General features: G+C 40.1%; 1 protein-coding gene across 2 annotated transcripts in view; it reads right to left on the bottom strand.

The window, feature by feature from the left end:
* Positions 1-19,199, bottom strand: part of LOC144043383 (low-density lipoprotein receptor-related protein 8-like) — an 85,763-nt gene extending 66,564 nt beyond the window's left edge. For both annotated transcript variants that reach the window (XM_077556962.1, XM_077556961.1), the window contains exons 1-2: positions 19,004-19,199; positions 18,507-18,623 (exon numbers count right to left, since the gene is read on the bottom strand). In XM_077556962.1, the coding sequence (XP_077413088.1) occupies positions 18,507-18,623; positions 19,004-19,070 (184 nt within the window). In that variant the 5' untranslated portion in view covers positions 19,071-19,199. The remainder of the gene's footprint in view (positions 1-18,506; positions 18,624-19,003) is intronic.
* Positions 19,200-19,805: the final 606 nt, after the last annotated feature.

Consider the following 19,805-nt stretch of genomic DNA (forward strand, 5'->3'; position numbering starts at 1 on the left):
AGTCAAGACCTCAGACAAAGTTGACTTTACAACTCCTTATTTACATCTTTTTTTATGTGGTACCATCATCTAGTTGGAAAAACTTAACAAATCTATTTTAAGTAGAAAATGCAGATACAGTATCTATTTTGATTTATAAGAAATTAACACTCAAGTAAAGTACCGATAGAAAAATCTACTTAAAAACAGCAACAAAGTATTTGTACACCACTCGCTAACTGTCAGGGTTGGACACTTTGCAGGAAGCATATACATTTAGGGCTGGTATCGATTCAGATTTCCAAAATCGATTCAAAAGGCCCCAATTCGATTTGATTCACGATTCACATTGATTTTCGATTCAGTTAAGGATTTCATGCAGTACCAATTTCACTTTTATATTGAAGACTTTCTCAGAAGTATCAATGCTGCAAATAGAAACCTCTTGCTCTTAATTGGTGCACATTAGTATAAATTTTTTTATAAATGAATATTTACATTTAAAATTGAATCCAATACATTAATCATCTATATTTTATTGAACATGACCTGATCAAAACAATAATTAATCATTTAAATGGATCTTGAGGAACTCTGAATAACAGAAGGGCACATTTCCATTTGGTAACCATATTCAAAAGTATCAATTTATGGTTTTATGAATCGATATTGGACAATGAAAAGGAGTATCGATTCGATATCGATATATCAATTTTTGAAACCCAGCCCTATATACATAGCAGACTCGAGCAAAAACAGATGAGATTTTAACTCTTTGTGTGCACCCTGGCCTCTCCCTGCTGTTTTTGTTAATTCCATAGCAAGGGTCATGCAGCAGTCAAGCTTTATCGGAAATGAGCAGCAACACAGTAAACTTCCCGATGAAACTAATCCTGCTTGGCAGATGGCGAGGCTTCTCTCTGGTAGGATAAAACGATGAGAGCTCATTAAGATAAAGAGCCACTTCTTCAAAAACTATCACAGGCTTTTTCCAAAAGATGTAAAAGCATTTGAGATGAAACACAGGTTTGGATCGGGAAACCTTCACGCTGAGGTGTTATCCAAATTAAATCACACGTGCTGATTGGTGCATGCTGTCGCCTTCCTTATTTCACCGATAAAGCCGACCTGATGTAGAAAACACACACGGTTTGAGGGCAGGCTGCTTAGTAGGACAGCTGACACTTCCGGCACCAAATCAGCACAGCAGCCAGATGCGCCTCAGTAACCAAGATTCTAGAGGAGCTGCTTAACACATTCTGCTGAGGCTGCACCCTCTGCTTTCTGTTCCTCTGCATGTCGTTCTGTCCTGCGGGTCTTGTTTTTCCCCATCTTCGACACAGCAGGCTCACCACATATTTACCGATTACACGGTGGCTTAAGCCTTAAAACTTCAATATGTAGCCATTTATAAATAACAGCTTCAAACATGTTTCAATTATAAACAGGCTTGTAATTGAGCGCACAGAATCTCCATCGTTTATAGAAATGGATCAGCTCCATTATCTGGTTATTTTGAGACCTGACGTAGATGGCTTCTGTTGCAGTTGTAAACCACTAAGGCTGTCAACTAAAATTATTCACCGCTATCTACTTATGCTTTACTATGCGACTTTAGTAAAACCATGAAGGGGGGAAAAAAACAAGTGCAATTTTATTTTCTGTTATTTTAATGTTTGCGATAAGGTTGACTTTCTACTGTGAGTTTGATATTAAAATATTTAGGCCATTGAAGCTGAGGCCAAGAGTGAATAGAAGCTTGAAACGGTTCAACGGCTGTAAAGTTGCAAAAGAAATTCTGATTAAAAGCCAACACTACAAAGTCTAAAAGCTGTTAAAAAAAAACTGTTTTTAAATGTTTAGAAGAATGGAATTGTTATCCCATTTTCCAGTTTATTAAGAATACGTACAGGTCTATTGAAATAATCACGAGAGATGTTGATTGATCCCCGTTTTTGCTCTCTCTCTCTCTCTTTCTCTTCACTCTTTGTCTTAAGGTGGAAGAGAAGGAGATTAGGGGAACATACGGAAAAGAAAAACAAAACAAGGCCAAAGCGGTACTGTACAAACATGATAATAAAATGTGAAACTGTTGCGGAATGATGATTTTTTTTTCTATTCAAAAGAGAACAGAAATAGAATCATAAGTTTCTGGTCAAATCCAAACAAATATATAAGCCAACTGTAATACCAATGACAGCCCTTCATGATCACTTGACATGATGAGCCCTGGTTGTCACAGCCTGAATACACGGCAAGACGGCCTACGGCACGGTTACCCTTGAGTAAGGAAATATGTGCCATGCTGGATAATAGAACCTATTTTCCGAGGGAATGAACTCTAATGGGAATTAGGAGATTAGCCTTTTAGCCACAGCAGAAAATGGGACGCATCTCTATTTTTCCTTTTCTTTTCTCTAAGACCTCCTTCCAATAATATAGAGCTCAATACCAGCTACAGAATGAATTCAACCAAGCACCCTCACCGGCCTCAAGACTGAGGCCTTCAAATTGCCGTGACAAGACACTAAAATGAGGATTATACATTTTTCTCTGCGGATAAAAATTTGCATAACTGTAATACTGCCCGAGGTCAAATATCTTGCTCGAGTAAATCTGCTTGCAGCAACAAGGCAGTGTAATTACCACTCACTCTGTCTTTGAACAAAACTCCAAAACACCTCACACTCACCCTTGTGCAAGTGTGCGACAAGACTGTTTCTGCTTCTCTGCACTTTCAGCAACAATTTTTTTTTACAGGATGACGTAGTGAGTAACATCATACGTCTTCGTGTCCATTTGGACGTACATACATCGTTCGCCGCTGCAGAAAAACAATGTCGGAGCGTGTGAGCCAGTTCTGTCGCGTCTTCGGCAAAGTGGGAGTGAGCTACCTTCGTTGTATGGTTGGTTACAAGAGGTCAGATATGAAGCAAAAAAAAAAAAAAGAATTGTTTGCAAATTGTGCAGGAGAACCGTTGCTGTTAAAGTTAAGAGAAGGCGCAGGCTAAAGACACGCAAGGAGGACGAGTTGTTTGGCGTTGTCAAGGCACGACCAGTGACAACTGCACGATCTGTGACGCGCATGCGCAGAAGATCGGCCATCTTGGATCGCTAACTACGGCAACCACACACGCAAAATTAAACAGACATTGCGAAAGGTACAGGACAGGTGCACGTTTGTTTTTGTTTATTTGATTTAATCAAAACAGTTCTGTACCCAAGCATATCTTGTACGAATACACATACCGTAATTATAGTTTGCTGTGGGAGTGGGAACGGTTTATTTTTATTGTCTTTTCAACAATGTGTGGCCATTATCACAGCGCAACAAGTTTGCAAATGTGTATTTTTTTATTTACTTGCAATTGACTTATATTTGTTTTGTGAATTATTACCTTTGGTTTTGTATTTATTTTAGTTTTACATGCTGAAGTGTTTTGTGTACTGCGCATGTCCTATGCGCAGAGAGAGGAGAGAGAGGGAGGTGTAACCGAGCCAGACTCGTTCGAGAAGAGAGTTAAATAAGAGAGACGTGCTTGAATCCTGTCCTGCCGTGTCTGGTTCATTTAGCAGGAAGATGCCAGAAAACATCAACTCCAAGCTATTCGTAGCCCGCCTTTTACCCAGCCTCTGGAAACGACAACAACATCTTAGGGTTACAATAGCATCGAGGTTGAGACTGGGTTAGGAGTGGGGGTCATTTAAAACACACACACCGCAGACCTACTGTAAAGTATAACCATGAAGGCTCACTGGAAATATAATGTAAAGTAAAATGTTCATCTTTAAAACGTATAGGATCAAAAGTTACTTAGTTAGTTACTTTAAAATTTATCAAGAACCTAAGAGTTTTTTTTCATGTATCATTTTACGAATGCGCATTATCGCGCAGGCATATGAAGGTTTTTGTTTTAGTGTTGTTGCCGTGGTTAGCGATCCAAGATGGCCGATCTTCCGGGCATGCGCGTCACAGATCGTGCAGGGGTCACAGATAGCGCCTTGACAGGCGTGAACAAGATTTCATTACCGGAGCACTCTTGATTAGACGCACCCCTTATGAAAGAAAAAAAAAGCAGACGGCTGTTGGATAATACTTTTTTTTTTTTCTGAGTTTGGATAATACTGAAGCGGCCGCGTATTGTTTAGCCAAGATAAACAGCCCGCTGTGTTTATTTTACCGTGACCAGTAACTCACCATCTAGTCGACGACACGTGAGTTTGTGATGCTAACCGGCCGCTAAGCTAACGTGCTCTCGACGAGCTGCGTAAACATGCACATTTGTGTTATTCACACCAGCTAGTAATGCCTACAAGCAATCACAGCATTTTCTCGCTCCTCTGATCATTGACCAATCAGAGACATTTACGGCAGAATAACGCTCGCAGAAGGGTTGCCGGTTAAACACTACCTGGCCTGTTTTTATTTCCATTTTATTCCATTACGATTGCTATATTTGCACTTTGTTTACATTTCCATTGTCAAAAAAGCTGTCTTAAATATCGTGCTGCAATAAAAGTGATATTCCGAAGCACCAATCACAAATCTATTGTTCAGTAATTATTACCAATATTGTCCAAAATACCGTCACCGCAAATTTCTTTGAAATATCGTGATATACTTTTTTGACCATATCACCCACCCCTAGTCCTTTGTTTTTGTTGTAGACTCAAGACATTTTGTAACCTTGCTCTGCAAAGTGAATTCTCTCGGTATTTGTGAGTTCACACACTCCGGAGAATACATCTGGTGCCCGTTGATTTCCACCGATCGGAATCACTTGTGGTTCGGACCAATCACAGAGCGACATTGTGTTTGGGCAGCTGTGAGGAAACCAGGAAGCGCCGAGTCCGCCGACATTGTGGGAAACAAAATAATCTAACATGGAGGAATGGACGATGCAATTTATTATATTCTTGCAGAATCACTCACCGTTTCCTTGTTGAATGTTGAACGTTGAACAGCTGCGCTTCGTGCATTTTTATCTGGTAAAGATGTTCGTGCTTTTTTTTCCCCTAAGACAAGACCGATGACGACGTTTTCATCCAATGCCGTGATTGGTCAAAAACAAACGTGAAGAAGATGCCGCATTGTCCAATCAGCTCGAAGTATTGTACAGAATGTCCCGCCTTTCCCAAGCAAATCACCGTGGAGCAGTCCCAGATTGATATTCTGGAGAACTCTCTTGAGTGAATCAATGATTAATCTGGCTATTGCCAGGTTAGACATTTTGGGTTTCAGCTCAAAATAAGACACAAAAGTTGAGAATTCCAGCTTTTATTTCATGGTATTTACACCTAAATGTTTTAAAACATCTCAGGACAGACCACCTTTTGAAGCCACTTACTTTTCAAGTGAGCCGTGGTCTCTGGCTTAACAACAAATTCAGTTGTCACGGGCGAAACCCAAAGCCAAAAATAAGCCCTCTAATCTATCTCCTTAACATCCTTCTGTCTCGTAAAACAATGAAGTTTGCGCCATCTTGGTCTGTGTTTTTTTTGCATTTCCTGCTATGGCTATATAGTCCAATGCATGAGTGGCAAATTCATTTGGTGCAGATGAAGTCAATTCCCTGTGTACTTTTGGATACCAGTTTCGGCCTGGTTTGTCTACGAGCTCTTTGTTCTCCCCATTTGATCTCTCTCATCTCCTCAGCTTGCATGATGCCTGCCTTTACTATGGATTGCCAAGCAGCACGATCTGAGGCCACTTTTTCCAGATGTGATGGATCAATGGCACCTGCCTTCAGGTCAGGCTTGCATACGTCTTTTTAGCATAGGGCAGGGCGCAGGCCGTCCCACAGGTCGATGACCCGTGGCCAGTTCACCATACAGGATGTCCTTTGGTATTCGACCAGCTAATCTAATCTATCTAATGTTTAAGCAATCAATCTAACAGGCATCACCGTAGCAACCAGAAACACCCATCAGTCACGTTCCAATACTTTTGTCCACTTGAAAAGTGACTTCAAACAAAAGATGCTGTTGTTCAACACATCTAGATGTAAATATCGTGGTGGAAAATTTTCTGAACTTTTGTCTCATATTCATCTTTTGAACCCAAATGTCTTCAGTATACAGCAAAAACAAAGAAATTGACCTTGCTGTTCCAATACTTTTGGAGATGACTGTATATACCGTGTATTATTGGACATTAGCCATATTCTCGTCAAAGCTAAGCCTTTCTCAAAGATAGGGTTGCACTTGCAATCCAACGGGGTCCCTGGGTCAGTTTTTATTGGGTCATCAATTGTCATCAACTGCTAAAATACTTTTTGTTTGAGATGTACTGTTTAGTTCTATTTGGCAAAACATCAGAGGTCATTACATTAAGAGAGAGTAAAATAATTTAAGAGGGAGGTGAGAGCTTGTAGTATTTTTTTTACTGGATAGATTTAAGATCTCATATTACAAAAATTAAGATCTCTCAAACACTCAACACAGTTTATTTTCATGGTAATTTGACATTTAAAAAAAAAAGATGGAGGGGGCACCAACAGAAAAGTGAAATATTTTCAGACACCATTAAGTATTTTAGAAAGTTTAGAAATCTTAGAAGGACAAAATTTCATTTGTTTTGTACAAATGAATTGTAGCTCCAAAAATGTTGACGTCGACTAAGCAGAAACTTCTATGCAGTTTCTTGCTTGCATGCTCGGCTCCACGTAAAACACGGTACATTTGATGCGACATTACGGTTGGCCTCATTTCATCCAAAGGGAGATCAAGTGAAGCGATTCACGAGTTGTTGGTTTTTTAAGTCACTTCCGGCTTTGTTGGGCTGAATAATATTTCAGCCACATTCCTCTGCTTTTTCTGAATATGGCTGCGCAAACAAAATGTACTTCAAAAATTGAGTGACGGCATTGGCTTCTTTTGACGGCATCATTTCTGTGGTTTTAGGATGTTGGCCGTTCTTTTGAAGGGTACGTGTAAATCTTTTTCACAACTTGAATTTGTTGCAGTGGGGGCTGGCAGCCTTCCTTTGAATCACACTCGCAGGCTGGCACATTAATGTCAAGATATAAAAAAATTCTTTACAATAGGGGATGTTTACGCACAACATGATCCAAACCCGTGACTGATTTTCTGGGACTGCTGCTGCTTCAACTTGTGCATTCGTAATTACCAACTGCAGTCTTGAAATTTGGAGGATAAATAAACATTTTGCAGAATATAGTCTAGCACAATCATTGTCAAATCAACAGCAATCCTATTTTTATTGTTGGGTTTGCTTTTGTTGCTAGCATTCAGACTGATGCAAGTGAGAAAAGCGACGTTAGTAAAGCACGTCGTCATTTATAGCAGCGGTTTAAATTCTGATCTCCTTGGTCTTGTTTTCATGCTCAGATTGTGACCTTGTTGCCATGGTGATTGTTCTGACAAAATCTCTGGGGAACATGAGCTATCTTCTGTTCTGTTCTGTACGCAGACAATAGCAACCCGGTGGTACGTGGCAGATTAAAACCCAACCTCAAAGATGACCTTTTGGACATACAATTTTTTTCTTATTATCATTATTGTTAAATGTCCATCTACTCTACAAAAACACTCTGAAATCAATGACTGCACCCATCCTGACCCACAACATCTTTAAAGGGCTTTCTTTGATATAGCCTGGTCTACTCTTCTTCTTCTCATAAACCTATTTGCAATGTCCTTCGGCGTTTTCTGCACACAATACAGACCAATCAAAAGGCTCTCATTCTGTTATGCTTGTCCATGTACATCAAGTATTTCAACAAATGTGTTTTTAGTCCGCAGCCCCCGTAAGCCTGGAAATGTGTGTGCGCGCTCTGCGTTGATGTGTGCATGCAATTGTCCGGCAGCTAACCAGCTTCAGTGTATCCATCTCCAGGCTGAGCTTAGCAGCTGAACTTTGATCATAATGTAACCTCCTCAAAGCGTGAGAGGTCAGGGGGAACTCATCTGCCCGCTAACGTTTACCATAAGTTCATATCAGCGCATTTTCTACAATTTTCGCAGGGGAGGGAAAAAAAATCACGAAAATCGGGAAAAAAAGAGAAGTGACGGCAGTGAGCAACACTGACAAGAAAGGAGAACGTAAAAAATGAAACTAAGTTATCCCAGTAGGGTTGAAAAGAATAAGGAAGCAAAAACTTTATTGCCAAGTTACCAAAAATGACAAATACGGTCTTTTCACTGCATCTATGCAACTTACAGCCTGCAGCGGCAACAACTAGATCGATGCCTGCTGGGGACGCAAAAGTAGTGAGTAACGGTAAAGCTGGTGACATTTCACCTGTATTGATAAGTATTTCTTCATCTCTTTGAACTTGTGAGTGCTCATTATCGTTGCAGCTTACCACTCGCATGACTGTTAGTATTTTTAGAACATTTAGGTCACTACCTTGGCTACGTGACATTTTTAAGCTCATTTTAAATGATTTCATGTGCTGTTGGACATTTTAAACAATGTTGATATATTTGTAGCATCACTTGTTTCTCCTGTGAGTTGCATCCAGCCTGTTTTTAGGCTTGTCATGATGCATTTTCCAAACTGGCCCAGAGTTTTGTCTTAAGAAGTCACTTTAAGCATGAAATCATTATTTTGGGGGGTATATGGTTTTCGCTGAGCAGGAAGGGTTTGAAATATGTAACCAGCAACATAATGTACTGCATAGTGTAGTTAGTGCTCAAAAGTAACATTTTAAAAAAAGATCTCAATGAATACAAAAACAAATGGGAAAGTGATTTATAATCAACAGTTTGCTTGAATAATGAGACGGGGCTTTGAGACGTTCTGTGAAGTGTACTCATTTTTGCAACACCCTTATTTGAGTAAAACTGAAAATTTTGTTCTCTAATTAATATTATTCACCTTAATTTCATAAGTCAAACATAATTTAGTTTTGTCATCATTTTGGAAATTGTTTTTGTGTTCATGGACATATTGTTTAAAGTGTTATTTTTCAAAGGAGGTGTACTCATTTATGCTGAGCACTGTACAATAGTGGAGTAGAGAGTGCAGTATTTGCCTCAGAGATGCAGCGGAAATTTCTACATTAGCACTTAAGTATGCCACTGAATAAGAAGCCTTATACTGTGTTGTGTGTGTTTGTTTCAGAACGACACAGGGATGTGCTATGAGAGTTACAAAATGATATCATGCAATTTTAAAGAAAAATACTATATTTGGGTGTATAGGTCTGCCTTTAAAATAATATGTCTTTTTTTGGGGAGGGAATTTTTATGTATTAGGGCTATCTGTATCAGTATCTGTGACTACTCAACAGTTGAGTATCGGTATCAGTCTGAAAAAAAAAGTGGTATTGAACATTTCTATTTAAAATATATGTATCTGTCTTCTCATTCGAAAGAGCCCCAAGCCTACCTTTGCCTAAATTTCTTAAATCCGACCCTGATAAACAGTAATGCGCAAAAATTAGTTTGTAATGCACTTTAATGCAAAATGTAATTATCTGATTAATCGATTGTAAAAATATTCGATAGCGACAGCCCATTGACAGTGTCAGTGCTTGTTTGTCTATGTGCGACATAATTGGCTGTACTCGCCACTGGGACATACTCCAACCCACCCGTGACCCTAATGAGGACAAGCACTAAAGCAAATTGATAAATGAATGGATGATTCATAACAACTGACTGATGTGTTTGCTTTACATTTGGTTTAACTGTCGCGCTGACTTCTACTCTATCTCCTCCTGTGGCTGATGGGACCTACATTGTATATTATTGCTGACAGTCGTATTTATAACACGGTGCAGTGAAACTTGGATATGCAGTATGTGACAGTGGCTGTGCAGTAGAAAAACTGCATTACTTAATAAAACGTCGTTGCCACTGTGACAGGTATATAGTCGCAGTGCAAGCTCACCTTTTTTGATATAATGTATATTAAAATGAGTGCTATGTTGTGAGGTATTGTTCAAAAAAAGAGGCTAAAAATGTGGTAAAATGGGTTTTGTTAAATGCAGTGATTGAAACATTACTATTGTGTAAAATGACTTCACCGGGACTCCTGCAAAAAGGACAGTAGAAATTTTAAATATAGTAAAATAAGAAATATTTAATTCAAATTCAAATAAGCAAAATTATCTGCCAACAGAACAAGAACATTTTACTTGACAAAATGTTGAAAAACAAGTAATATTTACTTTTTTTTAAGATGTAATTTATAGAACTATTTTACATAAGTACATAAGTATTTAATTATGTTTGGCCAATTTAGCCTTACAAGTAGCTTGTCCTTCATTTCATAATGCTACAATAATGTGCCACTACTAGAGCTCAGACTCACACTCGTTATTTGTGTTCACATTAACGAGCACATAATGAACTTGAATCGGTTACTTATTGTACATTTCCTCATTTATTTGAGGACGCATAACGTAGGTATTGAACTGGAGTGTACAACGCAACATTGACGCAGCCACTTCCATTAATCGTCACTTTCCGTCAATGACGACGCCCACCTTTCAACCAAGTGCCAAATGACGCAAAGCCTCATAAAAAAACACGGAAGCAGGTTTAAGTCCGTCAAACTTGGTGACTAACTACAGACGGTCCTTCTCATTCTGTGTATTTTTGCGAGGATTTGCGTCATAAAGCATTCACTCAAAATGCGTTAGCACTCTGCCATAGGTTGGCTAACCGTTTAGCATAGGCTAATTTTGTTGGCGTTTAATAATGCATATGAAAAGAAGATAATAAATTATGACTACTACGATTAGTCGATTACTCGATGGAATAATCGATTTTAAAAAGATTCTATAGTGGCACACTAGTGTTTTTCTTGCTTTTGCCCAGTAAATCCATCTGTATTTTCGTACCAGCTAGCTAGCACGAAGCTAACGTGTCGTCTTCTATCCGAAGTCCAAGTGGCTTAACTCCTTTTGTATGCGGTCGTGATGGCGTGAGAAGCCAGCAGTGAAGAAAGAAAGTCATTGATAAACGGCCTAACTGTGTTTTATTAACTGACTTATTCAAAGTTGAATTGAAGGCTCATCAGCCAGCTGGATTTTCCCCATACGCTTTCGGGCATTGCGCAGAATGTAGTGCACATTCACGTATGTGCACTCCCCACGTACATACGTCACATCATGCTGATACGTTCGGCAGACAATGCAAGGAATGCAAATCGTGTCCCCTGGAAAATCCTCTATTTGGGAGAAATAATGAAGCAAGAATGCCCCCTTTTGGGGCATTAATGAGGCTAAAATGCATTGGAGATGGGAGTGAAGGCAAAAGGTTGAGGCTGAGTAATGTTTATAACCACCCATTAATTCCGCTCTTCTCCTCCTCTCTCACTCGGCATCCTTGCTAAAACGACATGCACTAATCTGAGTTAATAGCTCAATCGGAGTTGCAGACTTCCTAATGATCACTTTGGGCATGCTGCAAGGAGATCCCCATCCAGTGCAGTGGCCCAGTGGGGCTCACCAAGTAAACAAACACAACTGTCTCCACTTCACTTGTTGACGTTGGACCAGCAGAGGAGGAAATGGAGTGACACAGCAGATGCCAGTAAATGCTCTTTAAAAGAGCCACAGCATCCTTGGAAGGATGACGGTTTAGCTGCAAGAAACAAGCGTAGCCATACTGACAGACACACTGAGATAAGCGGCAAACTGTTGCTGCAGTTTGTTTGCTAAAGGTTAGACACTTCGTATTGGTGAAAATATCACTCCCTTGCTTGCTAGTCCGCATAAACACATCGTTAAATAAGTAAGGGCACATTTAACTATTATTTTAATCTATTTTGAATCTCTGCCCATGAAGCACCTGAAGGATTTCAAAAAGGAGGTATTGATGATATTGCAGGATTTCTAAATTGACGCTTCTGAGTTTGAAGTATTGCAGAGTAATATAAAGGTCATAAGAAATCTCAGATTAGCCAATCAGTAGACACTGCAAAGTGAGTGAATGAAAAGGCATATCGCAAAGACCGTCCATTTTGAAACTTCTCATATCAGTACTTGAAGTCGTTTACACCCATTTTCTATATTTTTTGTTAGACTTAACAGTTAGATCGGATTGGTTGATTACCCCAGGGATAATTGTTGTTAATTGAAATAAAAAAAATGGAGATAAACATCATGAATAAAACATGTAACGTCTTATTTTGTGGACCCGTTACAAAGATGTTCGCTAGACATTCGCCAACAGTTTTAATGGGGGTTTTTTATAAACAAATTTCTTGGCATCAAGAAAAAGAGTTTGCAGCCATTAGAAATGTTGGCGAACATCTAGCGAATGTCTTGGCGATGCTTTGTGACCTTGAGCAAACCCTGACAAAAAAAATAACATCCGCTATATGCGCACACCCTCACAAGCCTTCAGCGCTTAGCGTCAAGATATGGGCTTTAGAGGCGCGGGTAATAAGTGCATGACGTGTATCCCATCTGGATTTGGGGAACCGCACGATCATCATGCACATAACGTGAACCCACAACAGAGATTTGAATACAGATCTCCTAACATTGAGGCAGACAAACTTTGTTAAATGGCTATTGTTATATCGAAATGAAGATAACCACAAGCAGGAGGAGGAAATATTGCGGTTTCAAACACGGCTTTGGCCCTAATGCGGATGTGCAAAACACGGCAGAAAAAAGGTGATGGGAGATTTTCGCTGACTCTGCCCCCCTGCAGTTGCAGATGTTAAATTCATGACGACCAATGAAGCAGATCGTTATCACATCTAAGGATGAGAGGAAAAGGGACACGGTAGACAGTGAAATACTTCTATAATCAGGGCAACTCGAGCTCCATGTCAGAAATGGTGACAATTCGACTTCATAAACTTGAAGCAGACAAATTTTGTTTTGCCACCTACGATGCCATCGACTCCACACAAAGTCAAAAAACTGCTCAGTCTAATCCCTCACAAATGATACTGACAAATGCACATTTGGGATTACGTAGATTCTGCTTTGTAATCTTGAGCGTGAATTAGCAGTGCACCGACATCCATTGTTTCGCAATTTTTTATTTATTTTTGTTTATCTATGCATGCAACTGGTCCGTACCAGTGTACATGCACGATTGAGAGCGTGATTATGAATGTATGGGTGCATACAGAGAGTGGAAGGTCAGTGGGGAATTTCAGTGGGAATGGTGGGGGATGGTGCAGTGGATGGAGAGATATGAGTGCAGTATGGGGGTGGTTTAGTGGGGCATGGGGAGATGACAACATGGTGGGGGGATAGACGATGCATTTGATTCATAAGGATAGGATATTGGGAAGAGCATTAAAAGCTGTGTAGACTGTATTCATCGTTGTCCAAATCTGGACCATGTTAGATATTCAGAAACCTTATGAAAAACAAAAATCACTTCATAGACAAACCAATTATGTATTTTCTCAGTGTTTACAAGCCAGATTCCCTGGCGCTTACACCTTCACCCTGCGCAGAATATGTTGCGCAGATTCACACTTCACTGCTCTCGCCTCCATGAATCCAGAATGGATGCACGGGCAGCAACCACCCGAGAATCCTTTTGTGTAATACTAACACATTTACTGAGTTGCCAAACCTGTCAGATAAGCAAAGGACGCTGTGACAGACAGCTATGAGTCCACCCAGGACCACTTGCCTTATCTGTGTACTCATGTGGAGCCATGATGAGGATGGGCACGGAGGAAAGCCTACACAACAACAACAACAGGATTTGGGGAGGGGTCAAAGGGGAAGTTAACCCCAAAAATTTCTTGACAATATGATCTCTGCGCCACCACTAGTCTAAAGGCATTCTGATTAATACAGGTAGTCCTCTAGTTATGAACATCCGACTTACGAACAAGTGCTAACTGATGTCCATAAATTCCATATTTCACTCGCAAGTTAATATTTTAAGTGCGCACCACATCATACATTACGGTACAGTACTGTACTGTAGTTCCTCTCTCTGCCACAACCCCGCCAAACAGCACCGCGCCATTTGCGCATTTCAACTACCCCTCTGTCCGGCGATGAACGGCAGAGCAGCCACGGCTAGTGGCCACGGCGCACGCACTCTTCATGCATCCGATATTGGCGCCACGCTGTGAGTACATTTCAGAGGCTCTCCTGGAGGATATTCATGAGAAGCAACTCTCAGTCGTCTTCTTTATCGCCGTAGTAGCGAAACATGCAATATCTCTTCCGCTTCCAAATCACTTGAATTTGACTCGGCGGACGCCATCTTGACTCATCATAGGCGCCAATCACATTCATGTACACTTCAAGGACAGTTGGAAAACATACTTTGCTGAGAACTTTACACCAACAATGCCTTCCACTTCGGCAGCCTGACATGGACTCAAGTCAATAACTATGTACAGTAAGCAGTATTTGTTGCATTGTACTGTGTAAAAATGTAATCAAAATTATCGAGAGGAAAAAAGGTTCAGCTAATGGATGGATGATGTAGTTTAGTATATTTTTTTATTTAGGTACTGTATAGAAAGTATATACTGTATATAATTTGTTTCATGTTAAAAAATGTTTTATACATTTATATTATTTTAACTTTTTTTTTTTTTTATGTAATTCCATTTACAATTACAAACAACCTCTTAGAACACATTGTGTTCGTAAGCTGAGGACTACCTCTATCGTGTTTGGAATATGAAGCAAGTAGCAAAATCCACCTATTTTTATCCATCTCAGGGGGCGGCCATTTTGTCGCTTGCCATCGACTGAAGAAGACATCACAGTTGTTCAGGGTTCGGGTAATGACCAATCACACCTCACTTTTCATGTAACGTTTGCAAGCGGAGCAGTGATTGGTTGTTACCTGAGTCCGGAGCAACTGTGATGTCAAGTTGAGTCGACAGCAAGTGGAAAAATGGCTGCCACCTGAGATGGAAAAAAACGGGTGGATTTTGCTGCTTAACTCATATTCCACAAACACAATATTTATCACAATACGGTGTTTAGATGAATGTGGCTGCATCCAACATATTATAGTAAAATTTGGGGGGGTAAAATAACTTGGATCTCTACACAGGAGTCAAACGGTGTTTTCATAGACAGAATACACACACAGCAACAAAAATACTCATCCGCAATTTCATTTGAAATGTGAAAGGAACATTGGAACAGAGCCTAGAATGTTTTTCAATAGACTTGAGGAAATACAGAGCACTTCAATGTAACTAGCAACATTAACATTACTTAACTCATTGGGCCATTTTCAACGGTAAGAAAAATGATGCAATGACTTCATTATTTTGACAATAGCTTTAAAAACACATTTTGCCACTTGCTGTCGACTGAAGATGACAATATCTGTGTTGAGGAAAAAGGTAGCAACCAATCACAGCTCAACTTGCAAACATTATGTAAGCTCTCAACATGTGATGTCATTTTCAGTCGACAGCAAGTGGCAAATGCCTTTTTAAAGGTGTTAATTGTACATGATAATGACGTTATTAAATTCATGATAGACCAAATATTAACCTTTTCTGCTGAAAATTGCAAAATTAGTAAAGTATCCACTTAAAGGTGATGACATACTGTAGGTGTTGTTAACGTTACCTGAGACTAGTGATGCACCGAATATTCGGCCACCGAAAATTTTCATCCGAAAAAGATTTTCGGCATTTGGCTGAAATAAAATTAAAGCCGAAAAAATATCGCAGAAATAGATTGCGGTGACGCAAGCAGAAAAAAACGCTGCAAGCGTCTGTTTGAATTAAACAGCGAACGCGGGGGTGAGTGTCCGCCTTTTCTTCTCGCTGGCTTTTCACCGTGTGAGTTTGCACCGGTCGGTCACAGCAGCTCCCGGGGTCGTTGCGCACACTGGAGAAGAGGGGCGTCGCTTGGTGTACAACATTTAAGCCGGTTGAAAAAGACACAACTGCCGTGTGCTGCAGTACAGGTGAGCCACTCTTTCTCCCGCAGCGCCTTCCCTTTTTTTTTTTTTTTTTTTATAAGAGCCCCTTCGAACACTTCCACTTTTTCACCGGCATCCCGGTGGCCATGCTAAATACTTTAGCTAATGCTAGCACTTTTGCTATCAAGAGTTTTAAACACGGAAACACTTGCCGCTATCTCCGGGTGGACGCTGTGTGTGACTTTGCAGTTTGTTCCCGAAGCCAATTAGCTGGTGCGAACAACTGTATTTATGTGTTTTTAAACATTGGTGAATATGTGAATGTGTCGATTTTAAGTGCACCACACCTTGTCCCGCCGCACGCGTCCGTCCCCCCCTGTGCGAACTACATTGACTATAAGGTGCAATCGCACCGCCAGAAAATGTTCAACCCTCGTTTGGTGTTTAATGTACCATTAGCCAACATGTCTGCGGTGTGGGCACATTTCAATTTATATTGTGCTTGCTTAAAATGCCAGTGCTAAATAAATATTTTATAATAATATTAGCATTTTAATTAATTATAATAAATGCAATGATAGTAAAAATTGGCCTAATTTTTTTTCGCCATTTCGGTTTTCGACCAAGCATTTTTTATTTTCGGTTTCGGCCGACCATTTTCATTTTGGTGCATCGCTACCTGAGACAACCTAAACATGTTCAAAGAAATCACTGATTCCCCGTGACGCCATCTAAGCTGGAGCGCTCGCTTGGGCTGAGCTGCTAGTTCTCCAACCGAGTTCCCTCACGTCCCTCTCGCACCCCCAATCCATCCTCTCCTACATGTACAAGTCTTGAGATCGATTGTAAATGTCTGTATGTGCTGTTTATGTGTGGGGGGTTTTCCAGGCTCCTACTATGCTCCCCTTTGGGAGCAAGGCTGGAGTCTGTTGTTGTTTTTAATTAAACTTTACAATATATGCTCCGTTTCCCCATCTACACCTCAAAATGACACTACAGAGATTCACTTTAAACAAGCATTTTGGACTTTTCTGCTTTTGGGTCGGTGTTATGTTCTCTTAAGTTTGACAAGTAGTATCTATGATGGAAGTGTCATGCCAAATGTCACGCATTACGTTCTGTATAAGCTGTGTGGATATAGAATTTCTTCAAGCAGAAACACCCATGGCGCTAGTAACAGAGTGAAAATGGTGTTTGAGTACACACAGTTGGAAAAGAGGGGCAGCTCAATGGAGTCTTCTATGTCTCTGTGTTGGATGTCACGCTACACTTGAAAAGGAAAAGCGATGTAAAACAACATGCTGTTACGTTCGCTGTAAGCAAGCAAAGCGTGTAAACTACTTTTTGTGGTGAAAATGTTACGTAAAAAAAGACCAACATGGCCACGCAGATCAGGCCAAGCGGCACGATTGAGTGTAGAGCTTGAGGCAAACGGGCACATGGGTAGAAAAAAGTGTGCATGCATGTTTGCATGTGAGGAGGTGCAAGATTTCCTCCTGAGCCATAATTAACCCAGACACAAAAGAACAAAGCTGTACGCAAAACAGCTTGGATTCAGCTTTGGCACTATTTCACTGCTTCTTCAGAAATATAGGCCACTGGCACGTCGTCAGAAAGCAAACTGAAATTCCATTTTGTTCAAGTAGATGACACATACAAGCTTGCACCACATTTTGAGTGTGTTATTTAAGCTTCTTTTGCGCAAAAGTGAAAGCACCTTTCAAAGACATAGGAAATATGTCAGCAAAGTTCCAGGACTGGAATCATTTAAAAAAATTAAAAATAAATAAACTTACACAAAAAAACTACCCCCTCTCGAAGTAATCCCTCTGGCGTCTGGCACACTTTCCTGCCCTTTTCTGCCACACGTTCATGCACTTTCAAAAGGATTCTGACAGGATCCTCCACAGTTCTGTCGTCAAATTGGGTCACCTTAATGACCCTCTTGAACTCGGGAATGAGGAAAATTTTTTAAACAAAGCCAGGTCTGGTGAGTTGGAAGGTTGCTCCAGCATGGCAATGTTCTTCCCGTTTTGTCTCTCAAAGACCGCACGTGCTCTTTTGTTGCTCGTCTAAACCACAATTAAAGGACAAAACTCGTAGTTTGAAGTTTGAGTTTGAATACACCTTGTAGACTAACTGAAATTTGTAGTCTAATTATGTTCCTCTAATAGTGTACCATCTAAACTAATGTACCACCTAAGGCTAATTATTGGGCTCCAGGGTAACAAGTTGCACATGTTCCAGACGCAAAAAATGTAGGTCCCCATGTTGGCTAATGAAATCCAATACAAAAGGCTGTATCAAAAATCAAATCCAGTCTTTACAAAGATAATAATTTGCAGGTTTCGATTCATGGCACAACATATGCAATAAGTCACATGTCGTCCAAAGTAGAGTCAGCAGTATCATGTAGGTGCATTAAAGAAGGGAGAAATAATAATAGTAGCTAATGTGTGTTATGGTTACGGGTGGGAATCGCATTTTGCCAGCTATAATGTTTTTCGTTTCAAATAAAACATAATACAGTGAAGACAATGAGAAGGAAGATTTGTTTTTTGTTTTTTTAGGTACAGCTCGTGGATTGTATGCATGCGTCTCTAATGTTCTGACAGGTGAGTGGAGGTCAAGTTGTGCTTCCATGCTATATTCCTGCCACAGGGACTTACGTTGACATATTTTCATTTCAACAAAACTGTAACACGTGTGACGTGACTACTTACGACAATTTTCTTCATCACTGTTGTCCGAGCAATCGTCGTCATCGTCACACCTCCACAGAGTGGGTATACACCTTTTGTTGTTACACTGAAACTGTCCATCCTCACACTCCTCCGTCACTTAGGGACACAACAAGAGGGGAATCAGCATCCAGATGGGTGAATAACAAACGAATATGTCTGCTGCCCCAACTATCATTTGCAAATGAATGCCTAATTAATATGCAGCATGCATTGAGGTCAATTAGCCGAGGGGAGCGCGGGGTATGTTTTGTCATAAATGGACTTTTGTACGTGGTAAGAGTATAGTGTGTAAACAAATCGGGATTGCAAATATAATAAATTGGCCGGAACAAAGATTCATTTAGCATGGCAGCCAGCAAACACATGACAGACGCTAACTAGCATCCTCATGCGCTCACGCTCATTCACAGCATCCACTCACACACACACACGCCACCGTCTCACGTCTTATCCTTTCCTTTACTACACCAACTGACCTTCTGAGGTGAGAATCCTCGGCAGTGCCATGTAAAAAAGTAACAATATCCTCACGTCCGTCCACATTTCCAGAGGAGGCGATGCGGCTCATTCACGTGCACTAGACAAAGCCCGTACCAACAAAAAAAATGCTCGCTTCGTAGCGAGGATGTCGCCGCCGTTGTAAAAAACCCCCGACGCCACCACAATCACCACCTCCACCATCAACACCGACCCCTCCCTCCATGAAGCCCCCTCACATCATCCTCTCCAATCTCATTGGCTGTCCACGGCATGACGACACCACAAGGGGCGGTGACTAGAATAGATGAGATTAGAATAAAATGGAATAGAATAGAATTACATATATTTTTTAGGGGGAAACCCCTCTTGTGATTTAAGTGCTGTTAACTTTAATTAATTTAATTACCCCTAAACTACTCACTAGTCACAAAATTAGATACAATTGCATAGTCTAACGAGATCCAAAATAAAAGACCTGCAAATAGAATGACAAATACTTGTGTAAAAATAAATACATAAATAAATGAGTATGGTGGTAAAACAAAAATGCACTAATTTAACTCTTGCAGCAGTAAAATAAAATAAAAATCTGAAACGTATATTGGTAAAATTTAATTTTTCAATTATTCTTTTATTTTATTAATTGTTTTAACTGTCTATTAGAGATTATTCTACAGCATATTGTGGCGGCCGTGGCTCAGGGTCAAGGTTATTTTAGTTAACCAAAACTAACGAAAAAACTAAAACAAAAATTCAAAAAACTATTTCGTTAACGAGATAAAATAAAAAAGAAAATGC

Source organism: Vanacampus margaritifer, chromosome 2 (assembly GCF_051991255.1).
Source record: "Vanacampus margaritifer isolate UIUO_Vmar chromosome 2, RoL_Vmar_1.0, whole genome shotgun sequence".
Taxonomy (NCBI): Eukaryota; Metazoa; Chordata; class Actinopteri; order Syngnathiformes; family Syngnathidae; genus Vanacampus; species Vanacampus margaritifer.